This window comes from Centropristis striata, chromosome 17 (assembly GCF_030273125.1).
Source record: "Centropristis striata isolate RG_2023a ecotype Rhode Island chromosome 17, C.striata_1.0, whole genome shotgun sequence".
NCBI classification, from domain to species: Eukaryota; Metazoa; Chordata; class Actinopteri; order Perciformes; family Serranidae; genus Centropristis; species Centropristis striata.
The window spans coordinates 36,036,437-36,058,953 of record NC_081533.1 but is presented as its reverse complement, the minus strand read 5'-3'; the positions used below and the strand labels follow the sequence as shown (position 1 = coordinate 36,058,953).

The 22,517-nt window shown below is 41.6% G+C and overlaps 1 protein-coding gene across 1 annotated transcript in view; it reads right to left on the bottom strand.

The window, feature by feature from the left end:
• LOC131989833 (ankyrin-2-like) overlaps nucleotides 1-22,517 on the bottom strand; it is a 123,592-nt gene that overhangs the window by 61,632 nt on the left and 39,443 nt on the right. The window contains exons 3-15 of the mRNA XM_059355175.1: nucleotides 18,817-18,915; nucleotides 18,270-18,368; nucleotides 18,029-18,127; nucleotides 16,354-16,539; nucleotides 13,609-13,632; nucleotides 10,914-11,012; nucleotides 8,822-8,920; nucleotides 6,414-6,512; nucleotides 5,351-5,548; nucleotides 4,391-4,489; nucleotides 3,462-3,560; nucleotides 3,085-3,183; nucleotides 2,778-2,975 (exon numbers count right to left, since the gene is read on the bottom strand). Coding sequence (XP_059211158.1) covers nucleotides 2,778-2,975; nucleotides 3,085-3,183; nucleotides 3,462-3,560; nucleotides 4,391-4,489; nucleotides 5,351-5,548; nucleotides 6,414-6,512; nucleotides 8,822-8,920; nucleotides 10,914-11,012; nucleotides 13,609-13,632; nucleotides 16,354-16,539; nucleotides 18,029-18,127; nucleotides 18,270-18,368; nucleotides 18,817-18,915 — 1,497 coding nt within the window. The remainder of the gene's footprint in view (nucleotides 1-2,777; nucleotides 2,976-3,084; nucleotides 3,184-3,461; nucleotides 3,561-4,390; nucleotides 4,490-5,350; nucleotides 5,549-6,413; nucleotides 6,513-8,821; nucleotides 8,921-10,913; nucleotides 11,013-13,608; nucleotides 13,633-16,353; nucleotides 16,540-18,028; nucleotides 18,128-18,269; nucleotides 18,369-18,816; nucleotides 18,916-22,517) is intronic.

Here is a 22,517-nt window from a genome sequence, read left to right as displayed (position 1 = left end):
TTTTTCAGGGGAGAAAAAAGACCCTGCTCTTTGACAGGGGAAAAAAAGTCCTGTCAAAAGTCCGCTCCGGACGGCTCATATTCAGATTAGGGGTGTTTGTGTGACTGATTCGGTTTCTTGGACTATAATGGAAACACCCTGATAATAATGTGTTCTTCAGGCAGCCCTGAGGGACTCCTGTTCAGCAACCCTGGGGATAGTACAATTGTCTAGAATGTTTTTCATATTGATTTTTGTTTATATATTTTTTTATGTACAGAATAAAATAAAACATTTCCCTTAAGGGTTCCTGAACAAAATCTTCTCAAATGAGTGTCTGAGTTGTTTGTCAGCTGGCTGACATGCTGATGCAATCCTCTGTAACTTGTGTTAAAAAACAATAAAAAGATGTCTTTTGATGTTCACGATAACACCAGCAGAGGGCGCCCTCGGACTGTTTTATAAAACCAGAGAGTGGTGCTGGTGGAAAGCACAGAGCAGTGTGAGCTCCTACCAGAGCAGGATGGATGGACGGAGCAGATTATAGGTGATGTAATAGGTGAGGAGAGGCTGGAGGACAGCAGGGAGGCTTCCTTTACTCTAAACAATCGACAGTCAAAGCAAATCTTAGATACGGACATTTATGGACATGCACGACAACAACTTCTGGTGATTGGTTTCCATAGCAACAGCCACACCCTTCCTCCCCAAAGAGAGAGACATGAAGGGTGGTAGAGAGGAGAACCACTGAACCCTGACAAACACACTGCACACAGTGCTTCGTCCCACCCGTAGGAGTATATGAATACATTAGAGGTTTCATTGATGGTCGGCTGGATGCAGGTGAAGGTCTCCTCTGGTAAACAGTGATGATGATAAATCACTTGACCGCGTTCAGGTTCGTGCACAATCGAGAGAAAAGCATCAGATTTACAGCCCCATCAATCATTCATCAGAAGTGGGTCAAACAGACGTACAGTAGTACTGTAACCTGTCTATCTGAGGCCACACACAGGATATTGCAGTATAATATATATAATATATAATATATATAACCTCACAGTCTACTCCATCGTCAGCTATCGGCAGTAACTGTGAGCTCAAACCTGCCACAATATTAACATGTAACCTACATTAATGATGTTATTGTCAACAGATCTGTTGACGGTTATTATTAGTAGCATCGGTGATGCAAAATGGCCAAAAAAAGACACAAATTGACCACAAAAAGGACACGTAAAGACAAAAAAAAGATGTAAAATGGCAAAAAGACGCAAAATAACAAAAACACACACAAAATAACAAAAAAATATGCAAAATAGCCCAAAAAATTGACCAAAAAGACACAAATTGACCACAAAAAACACAAAATGACAATAAAGGTGAAAAATGGCAAAAAGACACAAAATAACAAAAAAAGATGCAAAATAGCCCCAAAAAAATTGACCAAAAAAGACACAAATTGACCACAAAAAGACACAAAAGACAAAAAATATGCAAAATAGCCAAAAAAGGACACAGATTGACCAAAAAAGCTCCAAAAATGATTATATCGGCCTACATATCAGTTATCAACCCATTCTCCCCTCTAAAATCACTATTTGAGTCATTCTCAGATACCTGATACCAGCCAGGCTCTTGTATGGACCCACCTTGGTGGCCAGTGAGTGAGTTGTATTGACCCACCTTGGTGGCCAGTGAGTGAGTTGTATGGACCCACCTTGGTGGCCAGTGAGTGTGAGTTGTATGGACCCACCTTGGTGGCCAGTGAGTGAGTTGTATGGACCCACCTTGGTGGCCAGTGAGTGTGAGTTGTATGGACCCACCTTGGTGGCCAGTGAGTGAGTTGTATGGACCCACCTTGGTGGCCAGTGAGTGAGAGTTGTATGGATCCACCTTGGTGGCCAGTGAGTGTGAGTTGTATGGACCCACCTTGGTGGCCAGTGAGTGAGTTGTATGGACCCACCTTGGTGGCCAGTGAGTGTGAGTTGTATGGACCCACCTTGGTGGCCAGTGAGTGAGTTGTATGGACCCACCTTGGTGGCCAGTGAGTGAGTTGTATGGACCCACCTTGGTGGCCAGTGAGTGAGTTGTATGGACCCACCTTGGTGGCCAGTGAGTGAGTTGTATGGACCCACCTTGGTGGCCAGTGAGTGAGTTGTATGGACCCACCTTGGTGGCCAGTGAGTGAGTTGTATGGACCCACCTTGGTGGCCAGTGAGTGTGAGTTGTATGGACCCACCTTGGTGGCCAGTGAGTGTGAGTTGTATGGACCCACCTTGGTGGCCAGTGAGTGAGTTGTATGGACCCACCTTGGTGGCCAGTGAGTGAGAGTTGTATGGACCCACCTTGGTGGCCAGAGAGTGTGAGTTGTATGGACCCACCTTGGTGGCCAGTGAGTGTGAGTTGTATGGACCCACCTTGGTGGCCAGTGAGTGAGTTGTATGGACCCACCTTGGTGGCCAGTGAGTGAGTTGTATGGACCCACCTTGGTGGCCAGTGAGTGAGTTGTATGGACCCACCTTGGTGGCCAGTGAGTGAGTTGTATGGACCCACCTTGGTGGCCAGTGAGTGAGAGTTGTATGGACCCACCTTGGTGGCCAGTGAGTGAGTTGTATGGACCCACCTTGGTGGCCAGTGAGTGAGTTGTATGGACCCACCTTGGTGGCCAGTGAGTGAGTTGTATGGACCCACCTTGGTGGCCAGAGAGTGAGAGTTGTATGGACCCACCTTGGTGGCCAGTGAGTGAGTTGTATGGACCCACCTTGGTGGCCAGTGAGTGAGTTGTATGGACCCACCTTGGTGGCCAGTGAGTGTGAGGCTCCGGCCTCCAGCAGGACGGAGGCCGTCTCCACCTGGCCCTCCCGGGCCGAGATGTGCAGCGGCGTGTAGCCGTTGGTGGTGGCGGCGTCGGGGTGGGCCATGTGCTGCAGCAGCAGCTGCACGATCTCCGTCTTCCCAAGACGGGACGCAATGTGGAGCGGAGTCTGGTCCTCCTGGAGGAGAGGGTTAAAACTCAATGGTGTTTATTCTGCAAGGTGGGAGATATCTACATTTGCAATTCAACATAAAACAACAGAAAGTAAAGATGTTTAGCGGTCTCACCCGCGCCCTGGCGTCCACGATCGCTCCATTCCTCAGCAGACACCTGACCACCTCCACCTGCCCCGCCCTCGCCGCCATGTGGAGCGCCGTTTCCCCACGCTGCACACACACACAGCAACATATATATATAATATATATATAACACACATATTCAACGCTAACATGCACATATCAATTCATATACATACATACATGCACATATCAATCAATCAGACTTTATTTGTACAGCACTTTTCATACAAGATAAATATGGCACAAAGTGCTTCACATATAAAAGGAGAAATAAACAAAAAAATGAATAAATAAATAAATGAATAAACATTTTTTTTGTCGCTTAAAAACAACATAATTAAAAAGTGTTATTTTCCATCACTCACAATATTGCTGACGTCGGGCGAGGCTCCGTTCTGCAGCAGCAGCAGGACGATGTTCAGGTGACCCATGAAGGCTGCTACATGGATGGGAGTCAACCCAGACTGGACAGGAACAACAGGAACAACAGGAACAACAGGATGTGATGTCATGGGAAACAGAAAACTTATCAATATGTTAAAAATATAAACTACAGGCCGAAGGTTTGGAAGCAAGATCAAATTTGTACAACAAAGTTCCTAGTTTCTAGTTGGTATACTTTGCAACAAAATAAAGGTGATTATTCTATAAAGAGTCACATATTAGAACACATTTTGACTCTAATGATCAGGTCTTTGGGTTTTTATTGCTTAGACTCCTTAATAAAGCTTAACTCTTGTTTCTTTTGTCAGAGATATGAACACAGTTGAGATTTATTGGGGTTTTTGTATCCAAACTCTCAAAAGACAAAGAGCTAAAGTAAATAATGCAAACTATGATTTGTTTTTTAAAACTTTTGCACAGAAGTTGGGACTCTTCCAAATCTTCTCAACCCTAAAACTAAGCAATTATTTTCTTTTCTTAACATTTATTCAGCAATGGTCTGCTAACATCAATGTTTACCTTTAGGTCAATTGATTCAATGAAGGTAAAGTCTGATCATGCAGTAAACACATCCAAACATCCAAAGAATCCATACTGGTTTTGAAGAAAGCCATTGTGAACAGAAAATTTAAGTTGCTTCCAAACTTTTATTTTATTCAAACTTCTATTCTATCTATTCATCGCATCCAGTACCTTGATTCCCCCGACCACCTCATGTTTTTGTGTTTAATAACATAATCTGTTTCCCTCCAAACACAATTTCCAGTGCGGTCTAGCCAACAGGCTGGGTAACTCCAGTATGTTGAGAGATACATTTGTATTCCTCCCAGTGTGACTGGGTGTGTCGTACCTCTGTGATGGCCTGGATGGAGGCTCCATATTTCACCAGCAGCTCCATTACTTTCACTCGGTTCTTCTTACAGGCGATGTGCAGCGGAGTGAAGCCGTTCTGGAGGAAACGAGGCAGTAAAGGATCAACACAAACAATATTTCACATAATTATTAGGGCCGGGACTTTAACGCGTTAATTAAGATTAATTAATTACACAAAAATGAACGCGTTCAAAAAAAATGACGCATTTTAATCACACTTATTTTTGCAGCGCGGAACGTTTCTCCCTGGATGAGTTTCAGGAGGAGCGATTATACTGGAGCACCAACTAGCGTTGATGAGTTGAGACAACAACAAACCACAGTGAACATGAAGGAAGAAGCTGATGAGACCTTTGGTTGGCCCCGTGGATGATGGGACATTTAGTTACTAAAAACCAACGGATGGAAGCGTCCATAAGAACATGGTTGTGTTGCTAGGCAACAAGGAATTCACATATCACCATAGCAGCACATCCAGCCTCAAGTAGCACCTCAATGCTAAACATATAGCAGCTAGCGGCTAGTGTGCTAGCTAGCGTGGATTGTGTTTTACTTCAAAAACCAAAGTATTCTAGTTTACAGAAGGTCTACCTACCTATAGGCTACCTGGGTTTATCAAATGTACTATATTTATAAATATGCTATTGCTACACTTAATGGCTAAAATTGCACCGGTCTGTTGGACTTGAACAAAAATAAACAATATTTTTGTTGCTTAAGCTTATGTATTCAGCAATTATTCAATGGTATACTAAAAATCCATGTGAAAAAAATTACTTCTCACTGTTCTCAGGTCAAATATTTATATGCGATTAATTTCGATTAATTTATTAATTACAAAGCCTCTAATTAATTAGATTATTTTTTTTATCAAGTCCCAGCCCTACTAATTCCACGTCCACCTCTGGATATGAGCTCCACCATGTCTCCAGCGTACCAGAGCCCTGGCGTTGGGGTTGGCCCTCTTGTCCAGCAGCAGCTTGGTGACTCGGTAGTGACCGCAGTGAGCCGCCACATGTAGCGCCGTCAGGTAGTCCAGCGTCACGTCGTCAACCGGAGCCTTGTGCTGCAGAAGGTGTTTGACACATTCCACATGGTCGCCTTGTGCTGCCATGTGGAGAGGAGACAGCCCATTCTACAATGTGAAAGAGAGGTGATTTATTGTGATGGATACAAATGGAGACGGGGACTTTTGATGAAAGAGAACTCTTTTGTGGTGTATATGAAACCAGGATTACTCTTAAACTGTGTAGGTATCTTAACAGAGGGTTCCTCTGATTGTCGTTGTACTAGTACACTGCAAAAAAAGAAAAGTTGGGTGAACTAAAAATTTCAAGGCAACAAACTTCGATAAAATTTGAAGTTGGACAATTAAACAAAATATTTTAAGTTTTGTTTTTGAGTTTGTTCAACTCTGCTAATGTTTCGACCACAATGTTGAGTTAGCATTGATACGCTAATGGCTACTCTTGTAGCTGTAACAAGCAGCGCGGCTAGAATCAGTTAGCCGCTAGCTTTCGCTAATGACCGAATTTCACCGCTTTCCCGCACACAACAAAGAAATAAGAGTTATCAGAACTATTGTCCCTTGTTGTGAACCCCAACTTAAAGATATAAGTAACAACAACTCACCAACTTGTTTTTGAGCAGACAACTGGCTTCCTTTGTTGTGCTAACTTACATTATTGCCCTAAATGTCAATAATTTATATTTCCAAGTTTTACCAACTTAAATCACTGTTTTAGGCCAAAAAATACAAGTTGGCTTTTTTGCAGTGTACTTGTTACCCTGTGCAATGACAAGAAAGACTTCTGATTCTGATTGCACTGTGATATAATTAGCACAATATCTTTAGTGAAAAGGTCCTTATGACAGGGAAGATAACGGCTACAAGTGATGGGCAGTTCATGGTGCATTCAGCCGCCGCAATCCATTCTTTGGTAAATAATTTGTGCTAATAGCCAGCAGCTCCAGATCCTGAGGGTGGCGCTATAACCCACCTTGGTCCTGGCCAGTAGAGGCGCTCCTCTCTCCAGCAGCAGCTCCACGGCTGTATCATGTCCACTCCGGGCCGCACAGTGTAGCGGAGTCAGCCCGTCCTACAGGACACCAACACAAACAATCATAGTCACTCAATGCATACTGACGGAAGAACAACACATATTAACCTTCTGGAGTCACCAATCACGCCAACATTATCAAATCATATGACTTCTTTGTGATGTTATGGCGTAAAAATAAAACTGTTTCCCTGCCATCAACTTCCCTCTAAAATACTGTCTTTAGAGATAAGGTCAAATATATTTAGTAGAAAAATATAGAACTCTGTGTTATCCTCATTTTACCTCTTATGTGCAACTTGTGTTCACATTTGCAAAATTTTGTTGTGTTTCTTTGGGTTCAAAATGTTGATCTAGTAGGTCAAAATGAAAAAGAAATATTACCAGGTCATAAAGGTGAGGTTGTGGTAATAAAAAAAGACACCAACATGATGCGGTAAATATTGTTTTAAGTATAATATACAGGCAGAATGAAAATGAGTCAAAAACGGTCATAAAAGCCCCGGACTCCAGAGGATTAAACCTGACTGATGTCTTTTTTTACTAACAGCTCTTTTTTTACAGCTGATTAACTGGCTAGACATTGTTTGCAGTGGTTTGAATCAGAATCAGTTAATACGTGACTGTCGTCAGCTGGCAGACATGAAATAACACCAAGCAGAGGTCAGGATGTCCACATGATGCTTCATTTAATCCACTGACCCACTGAGCTGAGCTGTAAACAACAGCATGGAACTCATATTCACATCTGTCATAACTAGTGGAGGTTGTTTTATTTTGTGTTCTGGTCTCGTTACTTTCTGTTTTATTTTTGAAATTGTAACTCTCCTCTCATTTCAGGCCCCTAATTACCGATTGTGTTCACCTGGTGCTCCCTTCCCTCCATGTGTTCCAATAGTTCACCTGGTGCTCCCTTCCCTCCATGTGTTCCAATAGTCTGTGTTCACCTGGTGCTCCCTTCCCTCCATGTGTTCCAATAGTCTGTTCACCTGGTGCTCCCTTCCCTCCATGTGTTCAATAGTCTGTGTTCACCTGGTGCTCCCTTCCCTCCATGTGTTCAATAGTCTGTTCACCTGCTGCTCCCTTCCCTCCATGTGTTCCAATAGTCTGTTCACCTGGTGCTCCCTTCCCTCCATGTGTTCCAATAGTCTGTGTTCACCTGGTGCTCCCTTCCCTCCATGTGTTCTAATAGTCTGTTCACCTGCTGCTCCCTTCCCTCCATGTGTTCCAATAGTCTGTTCACCTGGTGCTCCGTTCCCTCCATGTGTTCCAATAGTCTGTGTTCACCTGGTGCTCCCTTCCCTCCATGTGTTCCAATAGTTCACCTGGTGCTCCCTTCCCTCCATGTGTTCCAATAGTCTGTGTTCACCTGGTGCTCCCTTCCCTCCATGTGTTCCAATAGTCTGTGTTCACCTGGTGCTCCCTTCCCTCCATGTGTTCCAATAGTCTGTGTTCACCTGGTGCTCCCTTCCCTCCATGTGTTCCAATAATTCACCTGGTGCTCCCTTCCCTCCATGTGTTCCAATAGTCTGTGTTCACCTGGTGCTCCCTTCCCTCCATGTGTTCCAATAGTCTGTGTTCACCTGGTGCTCCCTTCCCTCCATGTGTTCAATAGTCTGTGTTCACCTGGTGCTCCCTTCCCTCCATGTGTTCCAATAGTCTGTTCACCTGGTGCTCCCTTCCCTCCATGTGTTCCAATAGTCTGTGTTCACCTGGTGCTCCCTTCCCTCCATGTGTTCCAATAGTTCACCTGGTGCTCCCTTCCCTCCATGTGTTCCAATAGTTCACCTGGTGCTCCCTTCCCTCCATGTGTTCAATAGTCTGTGTTCAGCTGGTGCTCCCTTCCCTCCATGTGTTCCAATAGTCTGTGTTCAGCTGGTGCTCCCTTCCCTCCATGTGTTCCAATAGTTCACCTGGTGCTCCCTTCCCTCCATGTGTTCAATAGTCTGTGTTCACCTGGTGCTCCCTTCCCTCCATGTGTTCAATAGTCTGTTCACCTGGTGCTCCCTTCCCTCCATGTGTTCCAATAGTTCACCTGGTGCTCCCTTCCCTCCATGTGTTCAATAGTCTGTGTTCACCTGGTGCTCCCTTCCCTCCATGTGTTCCAATAGTCTGTTCACCTGGTGCTCCCTTCCCTCCATGTGTTCCAATAGTCTGTGTTCACCTGGTGCTCCCTTCCCTCCATGTGTTCAATAGTCTGTGTTCACCTGGTGCTCCCTTCCCTCCATGTGTTCCAATAGTCTGTTCACCTGGTGCTCCCTTCCCTCCATGTGTTCCAATAGTCTGTGTTCACCTGGTGTATTTAGTTGGGATTGTTTTTGTTGTTTGTAGCTTCTCGTCATACTCACCCTTGTTTTAGCATCAATCTGGGAGCCGCGGTCCAGTAACAGGCCCACCATGTTGGTGTTTCCCCGCTTGGAGGCCACATGTAGAGGAGTAATCCCATTCTACAGGGGAGAGAAAATACGTTTTCATCACATGCATTTGGTCAAAAGTCACACATTTAAAATATTCACATTTTAAGAATGTGTGAAATTGAAACTGAATCCACACGCATAGTGTTGCATGGGAGGGTTAAATGGTTTACTAATTAATTTGAAATCATTAGTCATATATAAAAAACATTTTAAAGTGCTTCATTAACCCTTTGATGCACGACATGGGTCTAAAGTGACCCAATATGTATGAGTTTTTATGTTCTATATCTTTGTAATAGATTATTTTCATCTTTCAGTATTCAGTAACTACTTAGCTAACTTTTTGGCTAAGTAGCTTGCTAAGCTAACTACTTAGCTAACTTCTTGGCTAAGTAGTTAGCTTAGCAAGCTTCATAAAATATGAGAGGCAAAATGGAAATAATGATCTGTTGTCATCAAAAACAAAATATTTAAAGAATACTTGGAATATTCAATCATTAAATAAGTTGATATCAAAAGATAGAGCACAGAGATGCACAGCAGCATTAAATAACATGAGAAATGAATGCGGGTCATCAATATGTTAAGCACCCAAGGGTTAAATAAATACATTCTTAAAATTGTATACCGTGTTCAAAAGTAATATTCTACAAACAACTGGCAAAATTTACAATGCAATGAGTTGAAGGTAAAGGGAGTATTCCTTCCTCTCTTAAAAAAAATTTTTCAAAATAAAATATATATGAATAAAAATGTTGTGCTTTGGCCTCTTCAGTTGATACACTAAACCAGTTTAGTCTGAAAGTGTCTGAAACTGGAGGATGGTGTACTAATGTAGACAGGATCAGTGTTTTCTGTCAAACCTTTTAACCACAGAGGATTTAAAATGTGAGCCACACTAGCAATCCCATGAGGCTTTGGATAGTGCAAGGTGAGAAGCACAAGATATTTTTATCTCCACCGCTGGCATGACTAAAAATAGACCATCCACATTTGTATTCTGGGTGATATTAAAGAGACAGAATACACATGACAGTTAAAAATGTGTAGTGCATTGTTAGTTAGTTGGGGGTTTAGATAAGGTGATTTTACACCATTTCCTGGTGGGAAGTGTTTGAGAGGGAGCATTTAACCCATTGAAGCCTGGAAAGCGGATACATCGTTTTGTAGTATTTGTATAAGCTGTCTTATTAGTCTAGATGGAATTGTCCAAAAAGTGAAAGTGAGGAGCATTTATGGGTACAAGTCGGGAACCGGCCTACTTTACTTATTTCAAGGGTGCTGAATCCCAAAAAAAATGGTTCCCAAGTGAAATTTTGAGTTTTTGATCTTCTCATTTGCATATCAATATGGCGGCCAAATTGCCCATCTTGCACAGTCGTTGGACCATTTTTTTTTGTAAGTAGGCAATCAAAGATCAGGAAATTCAGTTTCTGGATCTATAGTCTAGAGTCAGAGCAAGGATATAGTGGAGGCTCAGTGTCTTTTTTATGTATATTTATATATATATATGCAAAATACCAACTTTTAAGGTGAAATTAAGCATTATTTGTGTTAAATATTCAATCAATATCACTTTTAAATGTTCCAGTTGGTATTTTGCATATATATATACATAAAAAGACACTGAGCCTCCACTATATCCTTGCTCTGACTCTAGACTATAGATCCAGAAACTTAATTTCCTCATCTTGATTGCCTACTTACAAAAAAACTAAGAGGAAATGGTCCAATCACTGAGCAAGATGGGCAATTGGCCATTTGATATACAAATTAGAAGGTCAAAAACTCAAAATTTCGCTTGGGAACCATTTTTTTTGGGACTCAGCACCCTTGAGATATGTAAGGTAGGCCGGTTCCTGACTTGTACCCATAAATGCTCCTCACTTCTTATAGGAGGCCTTTATTCTGAAATCCGTCTAGACTATATAGCCCTGGGATTCAGCAGCCAACATATTGTGTTTCAGGAGGTTAACAGTGCCTTTATCTGACAGAAACACCAGGGCTTAGTATGGACTCGTACCCTGGCCGTGAAGTCCACTGCTGCCCCTCGGTTCAGCAGCAGCGTTGCCACATTGACGTTGCCATAGTGGGCAGCTATATGCAGTGGGGTGAATCCACTCTGGAAGACAGACAGGAAACAAAGAGACAGACAGGGAGGAGGACAGGGGTCAGACATTAGTCCTGACTTTATGTCTCTTGGTGTTCAGTCTTCTGTCTTCCCAGCATGCAGCAGTGGCATCAGGCATCACAGGTAAACAAAAACAACTCAACTGAAAGCAAGAAAATGAAAAAGAAGTCACCGGAAATAGTAAAGGTCAATTCTTTTTTAAATATTCAAGTCAGAATACGCATACACACAACCCCAAAACACACCCGGAAACATCACTTCCATGCAAGTTGTCAATGACAGGAAGAAAAGAATAAAAGGCCTTTCCCAGGATTCCAAATTAAAAAGGTAAAAAGTGAAGCAGAACACGTAGATGTACAGTATACATTATACACAGAGTGACAAACATTAGCTAACTAAATAACACCAAATCATAGTAAACTCATAAAATGGCATATAATGAGGAAAGTACTGTACATTTGTGATCAACACCAAAGTGCACTATGTTACTGTACGTCAGTATTAGAGTTAGCAATGAGAAATATATGAGAAAAGTTAGAGATTGCAGAGCAGATTGGAGTAGTTGTGAGATTCTTGCCTTACCTTGCCATTCTGTAAGTGTGGTCCGATTTAATGTGAAAAAGTTGTTTACAAAAGTGTGAAGAATACAGTGACTAACGTGATGGTTTAAAACTTTACACAGTCAAAAGCTTTGAATGGTGCAAATTAAGGTAGCGTGGATGCAACATGCTAACGCCAAGTCTTTGGCCAAATATCTGTATTAGCTTCTCATGCTATTATTCATTAGCACTGTTGTAGTGGAATACTTTTATAAAAGCATGCGTTTCAAATACTTTATCAGGAAGTTTCATGTACAGAAGACCAGGACTGTCAAAATTCAAATAAAATCATTTCATAAATCATTTTTCTATTTGTGTGTGCATTAAATAAGAATAGATAATTTGCATCTAAATGATGTTTAATGTTTAATCGAATTTGTCAAAATAAAAAATAAAAAAATTGTTTTAATTTCCTGTAATAATAAAACATTGCCATATTAGGCATGTTTCCTTTAGGGATAGAGGGCCACCGGGGAAGTCTCAGGCCACGCCCTCTCTAAAGTCTCAGGCCACGCCCTCTCTAAAGTCTCAGGCCACGCCCTCTCTAAAGTCTCAGGCCACGCCCTCTCTAATGTCTCAGGCCACGCCCTCTCTAAAGTCCGCTGCGTGTCTCCATTACAAAAAGGCCCCAGAGGGATTTAGAGGCTCCGGAAGGTGACGTATGGTTTTCGATCCTTGCGACGGACTAAACATGGGAGACGCAACTTTGCACAACGTCAGCAGCTGATCATAAACAAAGCAGCATGGCTAATTATGCACAGCGTCTCAGCTGATCATAAACATAGTGATCGTGAATTAACCGGCATCGCTAACTGTGCACTGACTAAAAAAGTCCCGACAGAAGTCAGCTCCGGATGGCTCGTATTCAGATTAGTTTGTGTTTGTGTTTCAGCGAGTGAGACTCGCCTCATTCTGGGTATTGCTCGGAAGTTGGAACAGCCCTATTGACTTTGTGTGAAATGGACTACTCATGATCGTGTGGTCTAAATCTAAATGTAAAGTTGTGAATGATATTCTAATTGTGTCTAAGATGAAATGATAGTTTCTGTCTCATGAGGTCAGCTCAGTGGGAGCCAGGTCATTTCATTCGCTCTGGTTTCTGACAGATTTTGACAAAATGTCCAGTTTGCTTCTTTTAAATTTAAAAAGGTTGCAGGTTTATTTGAAAAGTCAGAATTATACTCAGAATTCTAATAAAACTGTTGCGTTTTTATGTTTTGGATAAAGCTTGCATTAAAAAAATATTGCTTTTACAGTATTAATGTATATTGAACATGAAAATAAAAATCAGGTTGTTGTCATGTTTTAATGGGCACACAAATGGAAAATAAATTCCACTTTGATAAAATGATTTCAGTTTTTTTTTTCCAGCTCTGGACTTCCATACATAAGGACAAATATGTTATATTTTAACCATTTCTGTTTGAAACTAAGCAGTTCATAGTGCATCTCTATAAACCATGCAGCACACATAAGGAGACGAAATAACAAAACAGACTAGGGGACAGTTTACATTCACAGCTGTTCCATTGAAAGCATCAGCACAGTATTCATGAAATTAAAAACCCTGCAGAAGATAAATGTAATTATTTCAAATAAACCAATAAACCCCACATCCCAATAATGATGATTAGAAATATTTTTAAACATATTGAGTAAAACAACAGGAGCTGAGCTGGTGATAAAATGAGTATAAATGATAATCAAATAGATGCAAACAGACAGAGTATGAATAAATAAAACGTAAAGCTGAAAACTAAAGATAGTGCAGGACACACGGCAGCCGCTTGGACATTGTGTCAGCCGTGCATGTTGACTTATTATACCAAACCAACAGAAAGTGTGCTGTAAAACAACCAAAGGAATCTTTATTTACAGCATGCAGTGCTGTGGAAGTGACATAAATAAATGGTGGAGGGAAAGAAAAGAGAAACAATGCAATGGGAGTGTGTAGTGGATCTGTGGAGAATCAAGGAGCGAGTGTATACCTCAGTAGTCCTATTGACCATCATCTGAAGCAGCAGGAACGAGGGAGGGAAACATCAGTTCAGTTATGCTTCTTTAACACATTACTTCAGTAGTAGCTGTGCTGTCAGATACTAAACAGGCCAGTGACATGGCTGCTGGGTCCTAGTGTCCACTCCACACACAGCTGTTATAGGACAACGCTTCAACTAATGGTTGGTTTCATTAGCAGGTAATCTGATATCTGTTTATAGGAGTATATCATCAGCAAAATGTCACATTTTACATGGAAGTCTTCAAACTGTGATAATATATAAATCTGTCCTATTCCATCAGGAGAGTTGGTATTCACACTCGCTCATTGCTGATTGGTGCATTCTTTGTATATGTCCCCAGACTTTCATTAATGTCATGTATTTTATTTTGTTTCTCACATCTTGTCTTGTTTTAGGTCCCTTGATTACACACCTGTCCTAATGTGCAACACCTGTCTCATTGTCCCCGCCCCCTTTCAATGTTTAAGTCCAGGACTAATGGAGTGTTTTCTCCAGGAGTCTTCCTTTGTCTTTTTGGCCTGTTTTTTTTTTTTTTTTGTCTGACGATTTGGGGCGGCTGTGGCTCAGTTGGTAGAGCGGGTTGCCCACCGATTGGAGGGTTGGTGGTTCGATCCCTGACCATGGCAGCCTACATGTCGATGTATCCTTGAGCAAGATACTGAAGCCCAAATTGCTCCTGATGCTGCGTTCATCGGTGTGTGAATGAATTCCCAATGGTGGCAGGTGGCACCATTGGGAACCATTATTTTGATAATTCTGTGTCATCTTTGGTCATTTTTGCTTGTTTTTGATCTTATAATGAAGCGTAGAAGAAGTTATCTTCTTGTTCTTGTATCATTTTTCCAGCCTGTGTTATGATGACGGGGTTGTGTTCACTCCACGCTCATTTAAATTTGCTGCAATTTTTGTTCAACGCAGCTCAAAATATTATAACATTTTCCCAACTGATCTGCTTTCTGCCTCTGATCCTGAGCCTGTCATCATCCTCCACCTTTAATATGGCTATACAAACTCTTATTGCATTTTGGTTTTTTTGAAGGTGTGGGGGATTGGGGGGGTCAACCCGGTTGCAACACAGAAGGGGGTGCACGGCTAAAATAGTTTGGGAACCACTGGGCTATGGCATTATAATAAATACGTGCATATATGGTGAGTTGGCTCCACAGTGTTTCGGGTGCCTTGTTGAAACAGACTGTAGTTAGAAAGAGATGATGGATAAACAGCTGTGCAGTAGTGCAGTAGGTCAACTCCAGTCTAGCCATGTCACTTAAAGCCACTATCCAGTATCAGAGGAACAGTCATAACTCAATGCAATTGGTTGCATGCAGCCTTGAATATGACCACCATACAACCTGCAGACAGTGGCACACTCCATGCAGTGGACAGAGCTACACTTAGACACCAGTCAGCGAGGTAGGAGGGTGATGGGGGAGTGTTTGAGAGGGAGCATTTAAAGAGAGGAAGGAAACAGAGGGAGAGACCCAGTTAGTGGCATGGCACAGAGACACTGAAGGAGAGGAAGAGACAGATGCACAAAGAGACAAATGGAAACACAAACACACTATACACAGGTTTACAGCTTCATGGCAGGGTTAGTGGTCTTCTGTCATACACTAAACCACAGGAATCATACATTAGGGCGACCCTATTCACACCTGTTGGGATTGTTATCTGGATAAGGGAATTATTTTAATAACTGACACCATAACAGTGTAATGCAATGGCATCCAATCTACCAGAGCACCTACAAAGTCAACACAACAGGAGTTAATTCTCCTTCTTGTCTTCCATGTTATAGTTGACATCCAATGCTACATAAAGTCGGGTCGCTTACGACCAGATTTGAGAAGAAAGGGGACACGCCGGACAAAAGCACCACATTTTTCCACATGCTGTGTATCACCATAGGTTTTAATTTTTGGTAGGAGCCACTTCATCAAGATTGGAGATTTCAGATGGCAGCCATATAAAGTCTATGAGAACCAATATATCTTCCAAGACACTTAGAAGGTCAATCTTGGTGTCAAAATATACATTTTCTGTTGGGAAAATGTATATACAAGATCTGACATGAGATGAAAGTGTTCCCTTGATTTTTTTGAGCAGTGTACATGGCAGTTCATCCACACCTGCAGCACTTGAAGTGAGTTGCCTACCAGTCTGGGGGAAAATCTGTTTGATCAAATAATCATCTAGTGATATTGTCAATAGCTTTAAATGAACCCAGAAAATGTATATTTTCATACCAAGATTGACACACTCCCTAGCTAACATTAGCTTGCTAGCAAATAGACAACATGTTCACCATGTCAGTCATAATGTCTGTACTACACATGAGACGTCCACACTATTGGACTGTCTTGTCTGCTGCCAACTTGCAAACTGCTCACCTATTTTGCGGGATAGAATGTCATGTAAACAGTGTAATGAGATTGTTAATTATTAGCGACTTATCCAGATAGAGATAACATTTCAGTAGCAGATGTGAACAAGGTCTTTCCATCCAATCTCCATAACGACCCATGGGTGAACACCAGTATCAGTATGCTAAAACCAATTAAAAGAAACCTAGAATGGTTTTATCTTCTTCATTCTGCTTCATAACAGCTCTCCTAACCACAGTATGGACATAGTATTGGCACAAACAAATAGCACAACATTAGCTTGACTTCCACACATGCGACCGCCCGCCCCGACTCAGTCTGTGCATACCTTCGACTGGACATCAGCGTTGTGGTCGTTCTGGAGGAGCAGGGCGGCTGACTTGGTGTCGTCCTTGCGGGCAGCGATGTGCAAGGCAGGCAGGCGGACTTTGCCTTTAGTGTCGTTCTCCAGTAGGACAGAAACCACCTGGTTGTGTCCCTGCTGGAGGGCAATGGCTAGAGGGGTGAAGCCATCCTGGGCCAAGGAAGACAAGTAAAGAGGATTAGCTACATCTTGTTTCGAGAATCCTTCATTTTGGAACTTTCAGTTAAACATTCATAGTGCTGGTAGAAAAAGTAAGTGAACCCTTTGGCGTATGACTCCATCAAGAGATAATTTGAGTCAGGAGTTAGCAAACCTGGAGTCCAATCAACAAACAAGAAACACGATTTGAGTGAGGTTTAGAGATACTTTGACCTATAAAAAACCCTCAAACTTTTTTGAATTTGCTATTCACAAAAAGCATCTGCTGATGAACTGGTGAACCAAGACTTGATGATGACTGCAAGAGGTTACAAAGTAATCTTAGACTTTAGGTATTCACAAGTCAACAGTTAATAATTAAACAATTTGTCCACAAATGGAGATGGTTTATTACTGTGGCTACTCTCCTAGAAGTGGGCACCCAGGCAAGTTGACTCCAAAGGCCCAACCCAGAATGCTCAGCAAGGTTGAACAGGTTAAACAGGCATTATGTCCAAGGCAGGACTAAACACAGAGGATTGTTTACAAAAAAAAACATCAGTCCACATCTGAACTTTGCCAAAAAAGCACCATGACACTCCACAATGCTCCTGGGAGATTGATTTGCGAGCTAATGAAACAAAGGTTGAATGGAGCATCATGACTCGGGGCTGTTTTGCTGCCTCAGGGCCTGGACTGCTTGCCATCACTGAGGGTAAAATGAATTCCCAAGTTCATCAAAGTGTCCTAGAGGTTAATGTCAGGGTGGCTGTCTGCCAGCTGGAGATCAGTAGAAGTTGGCTGATGCAGCAGGACAATGACCTTAAACATCAAAGTGACTCTACTAAAGATAATAAAGATGGGTTAAATGAAAAGATGGAATATTATAATTGTTTGTGTGGTATTAGGTTAAGCATGTTATGTTTGTCTATACTTGGGACTTAGATGCAGATCAGATTACATTTTTTTTGACAAATTAACACAACAAAACTTGGTCATTTCAAAGGGTTCACATAGATTCTGCCACTATTTGTTGTCAACAAAGACCAGAGAACCACATACAGAAGGAATGTGACTTAATCCTCCGCTATATCTTCACACAGTACATAATGATGTTCTGAATGAGGTGGCACCTTTAAATGTCTCAAAAAACCTTGCATGGATTGCCATTATATTCCACTCTGTGGTTCATGTGTCACTGTCATTGGTCACCATGAGTCCCAGACAACGTTTCCTAATGACTTGGTGGTCCCATCATCTTTATCCAGCACTAATGGCATGTTGATATTTCTTTAGTTGAATGTCTCCACATTAGATGGATGGACATCCATGAAACCTAAAACGGTCGGATATGTTGATGTATGGCCACCTGCTAAATAATGACATGTACATCAGTCCTGCATCTGCTTGGTTGTCAGTAATAACTCATTTATGATTTGCTTCCCATGTGTGATGGACAGGAGAGTTATGCCGTCATATTAAAAACACACACTCCTCTGACCTCAGTCGCAGTGCTCTGGTTGCCTCCATTCTCCAGCAGGTATCGCACCACGTCCATGTGGTTCTCCTGGGCGGCCATGTACAGAGGAGTGAAGCCATTCTGCAGCACACAGGCAAATACAAGAGCTTACAACACATGCCAGGACATGAACAGTGTATATACTCAACCAGTGACAGCGCTCTAACATGACATTAGTGGTGTTGTCATTGGTGTTCAGAAGGAGAAGGAGTACAGGACTCACCTGAGACTGAGCATTGATGTCAGCCCCTCTTTTCACCAGGATCTTCACCACTTCATTCTGGCCAGCTAGGGAGGATATGTGAAGTGCTGTGTTTCCTTTCTGTGATAGAAAACATAAATGGATGATAATTACCAACTAGGCCTGGAAGTTTCGTCATTTTAGGGGCAAGGCCACTTGGCCTTTTGTGTTGTCAATTTTTTGAGGGCACAAAGGCCAAAAGACAAGGCACCAAGGCCATAAAATAAAACAATGATTTTAAGTCCATGTCCATAATGAATTTAATTTAAGGAGTAGTAATGAGGAAGATTGGAGTCTCAGTCGAAACTGTCAAGCAGGGAAAGAAAAACCATGTGTCTTAATAAGGTGTCCCCCATGAGCCACCAGAGAACATTTAGTACCCAGCATAGATTCTGCAAGTCTCTATAATTCCACCTTAAGTTAGTTGCCTAACATCTCTGCTACATCACTAGCTGCTAGCAGCACCTATGGATCAATCCTGCTTCTCAGGAACGTTCAAGTCTGCTCATGTGAAGCTGAGATAACTGACCTTTGTGGCTGAATCCACTGCGGCGCCTCTCTCCAGCAGCTCCTGGACCAGCTCCACATGGCCCTCCTTGGCTGCAAGGTGCAGTGCATTAAGACCATTCTGGAAAAAAACAGGGACAGAAAGGTCAGACCCAAAGTTCAACAACCCAACATCAATAACTAAAAGAGAGAGGGTCACCTCCTCCACCAGATCCATAACGAACGGAGCCTCAGTCTCCTTCTTTGAACATGGCTGCCCTACTCTTTTATTTGGAGTGACAGATTGAAATCAAAGCCATCTATAAAAGTTGGGTCAGATGTTGTGCCATGTAATGCTGGCGTGGAACAGAGCCAGTCCTGGGAATAAAGATATAAATAGTGCGTTTGTGTGTGTGTGTTTGTGTGTGTGTGTGTGCAGATCAAGCAAACACTATGAGTTTTCATGTTATCCCATTTTCTAAAATACTGTTGACTCATTTTATTGATTGGTGATGGCCGAGAAAATAAATAAATATTTCCAAATGAACCAGAAACACATTTTGAAAAGGTTTATAGTGTGTGTGTGTGTGTGTGTGTGTGTGTGTGTGTGTGTGTGTGTGTTGTATATAAATCTCTCTATACAACATACATACACTAAACATTGTAATGTAATGTAATTGCATTAACATTATATATAAAACAGATAAAATAAACCATAAAATAATGTGACATACCTAAAAACATATAAGACAGCATAAAAGAGAGAGAGTAGATTAGGGTAAGAGCTATTGATATTATCATTGTTAAAAGAAACAACAATAGGACTGGTTTTAAAAGAGCCTTTTACCCTTTACTTAACTAAAAGCTTGAGGAAAAAGATGTTTTTAGTCTGTTTTTAAAGGAAGACACTGTTGTAACAGACCTGAGTTCATGTGGTAAATAATTCCAGAGAGTAGGATCATAATGCTGAAGGCTCCATGAGCTGCTTTAATATAGTGTGCTACATCTCAATTGACAGAAAATACTGATATATTAATTTCCCATAACTTAACAATCATTAAGTTCAAAGTTAATGCAAGTTATAAATCACTCATGGTCTCTATCAATATCTGAATTGGGCTCATCAGGGTCATGTGGTGCTTGGTCGGCAGGGAGGAGGTGGCTCGGGCTTGTATTATTATTATTATATTATTATTATTATTATTATTATTATTATTATTGTTCTTGCTCGGCTGACAGATGACTCGATGCACCAAGTGAGACAATAAGCTGGACTGAGAGATTTTCACCAATACACCAGAGCTCAGGAGAAAAAACAGACAATGGAAAAAGGCGCAGTGTGAATGTGCAGCGATATTTCAACTTACTTCTACTATAATACAGTTGGCTTAATAAATACAATAAACAACACTATCTTAAAGCCTATTTATAGAAGCAAAAGCAAACAAGCAAACACAGACCAACAGGGTCTAAAAATTCATTCCCTTTAAACTCTGCTTGGGTCTCCACCTGCTCCAGGGGACAATGTGTCTTTTAAGCTGACGTTGTCTGGCTGGCCTTTGGTCCCAGGGTTAGGGTTAGGGTTTGGCAGATATTGCACATCTTTTTATGCTCTAAACAGCTTCCCACATCTGCAAAGGTTAGTTGAGAGCTTCAATAGTAGAATTCATAAATGCTGCTCCATTAGCAGTCTGTCTTTTCTTCACAGCTTGAGGAAAGTCTTGGTGATGAATGCCAGGTTGTTCCCTGACTCTTCTAGGTGACCCAGCACTGATTCAATAACCCTTTCAGCAGCATAAAACGAGCCACTGAGTCGATAAGTAATTTCCCTCTGAACTGTCAGACGAACCCTCATCACATAGCCCCCTGAGGGTGATGGTCCCACTGGACTACTAGGGCCCCTACAGAGGCTCCCTGTGGGACACCAAGAGAGTGAGTGCTCAGTCTGAAATCATCTGACTATGCTTCAGTTTTCTTTGCCCAAAGGTATTCCACAGCTGTTCAGTAACAGAGCAGGATATATCCAGTTGTTTTCTTGAAACAGATGACATGTTCATGCACCTGCCTTCCTCCCCTTGGCCTCGTATGACTAATTCACTAAAATGTAAAAAATAAGTTCTGTCTGATTCATCACACATGCAATTTTGTTCTTACTACTGTGCATTTGTGATAGTGAGTCAGAATCAGTTGAAACTGCCAGACATGTGCTCGCTATTTGCAATCAGCATACTGCCACACCTCCATTTATCGGTATATGAAAATCCAGGGTGCATCATGGAAAAATAATATTTAATAAAAATAGTTGTACGAGCAAAGCCTGGCTCTAAAGCAAAAAGAAAAAAAATTCACGTCTGAAGAAACTGAAACAATAGTGTAGCACCTGAGATACAGCTGTGGTGTGTGTGTGTGTGTGTGTGTGTGTGTGTGTGTGTGTGTGTGTGTGTCTGTGTGTGTTCTTGTACTTCCTACATAGTGAGGACCTGGACACTTTTTTAACCAACAGAGTGAGGACATTTTTGTAAAGTGAGGACATTTCGGCCGGCCCTCACTTCTTTAAAGGCTTGTTTGAGACTTCAGACTTTGTTTTAATGTTAAGGTTACCATAAGGTTTATGTTGGGGTACATGCTACTGTACTGTAGTCTATTGGCAGCAATGCTATCTATGACCAGATTATCATAGTTTTTAAAACTGATGGTGATACAGACATTTCATACACATGACTTATGTAACGCAGACCAGCTGATTCGTCATTCCTCCAGACTGGATCCATTCATACGAGTCAGCTGTCTCTCTGTCTCACTGTTAGCAGAGACTTCAGTCTGCAGTAGAGTAACTTCCCTCATAGGAATCTACAGAAACATTGGGCTTCATGATCACAGAAAGTCCATCACATCTACAGTCCATACTCTCTTTCTAAATGCTAAATGTGAATGCCAGAAGAGAAGAAGTCATGTTGGTGACAAGCCAAAGTTAAAGGCGCTACTTATAACTACATCATAGACTTGGCATTGTTCATAATTACAACGGCAAGACTACCAAAGTCAATATAACAGCCCACTGAATTCAATATTCAATCATGTGATAACATCCAAATTGCGTGTCCCATAGTGGAATTGACCCATGAGTAAGTGCACAGTGGCAGTAATAGCAGCCACCTTCTGTAAGTCACCCTGCAGCTCTCCATGGAGAGACACAATATTTATGTTAATTGGATTAAGTGTTTCATTTAAAAAAACATCCTCTAAAACACCCTATATAGCATATATATATATATATTTTTTTTAAATAAGTGCAGTATGCTACACATTTAGTAAAAAGGTCTGTTTACTTTTTCTTCTTTCTCGAACAAATTAATCAAAATACAAATTTTTTCTGTTTTTCTTTCTTTAATATTGAACATAATAAGCCCTCCATTCACCTGGAGGAAGCCACTAAACCCTTTGTTCTTCTCTGCTCCATCCATAATATCTGTCACCTCATTCTGTCAGCCCACATGAACACATTCACGTAGCGGATGGTTCCCAAACTGTTCCTTCTATTACGTTAGTCATTTTACTGTGATGTAGTGAAAATCTAATTTAGCAGTGCTGGATCATCTCCGGGGGGCAAGGCAGAGTAAATACCCCCTCATCAGTGGAGTATGTTATTGAGCAATACTCAAGTAGAACAGTATACCACTGATGACATTAGGTTCACACATTGACAGTCCAGACACGTAGTAGGGCTGTTTATTCTACTTGAGT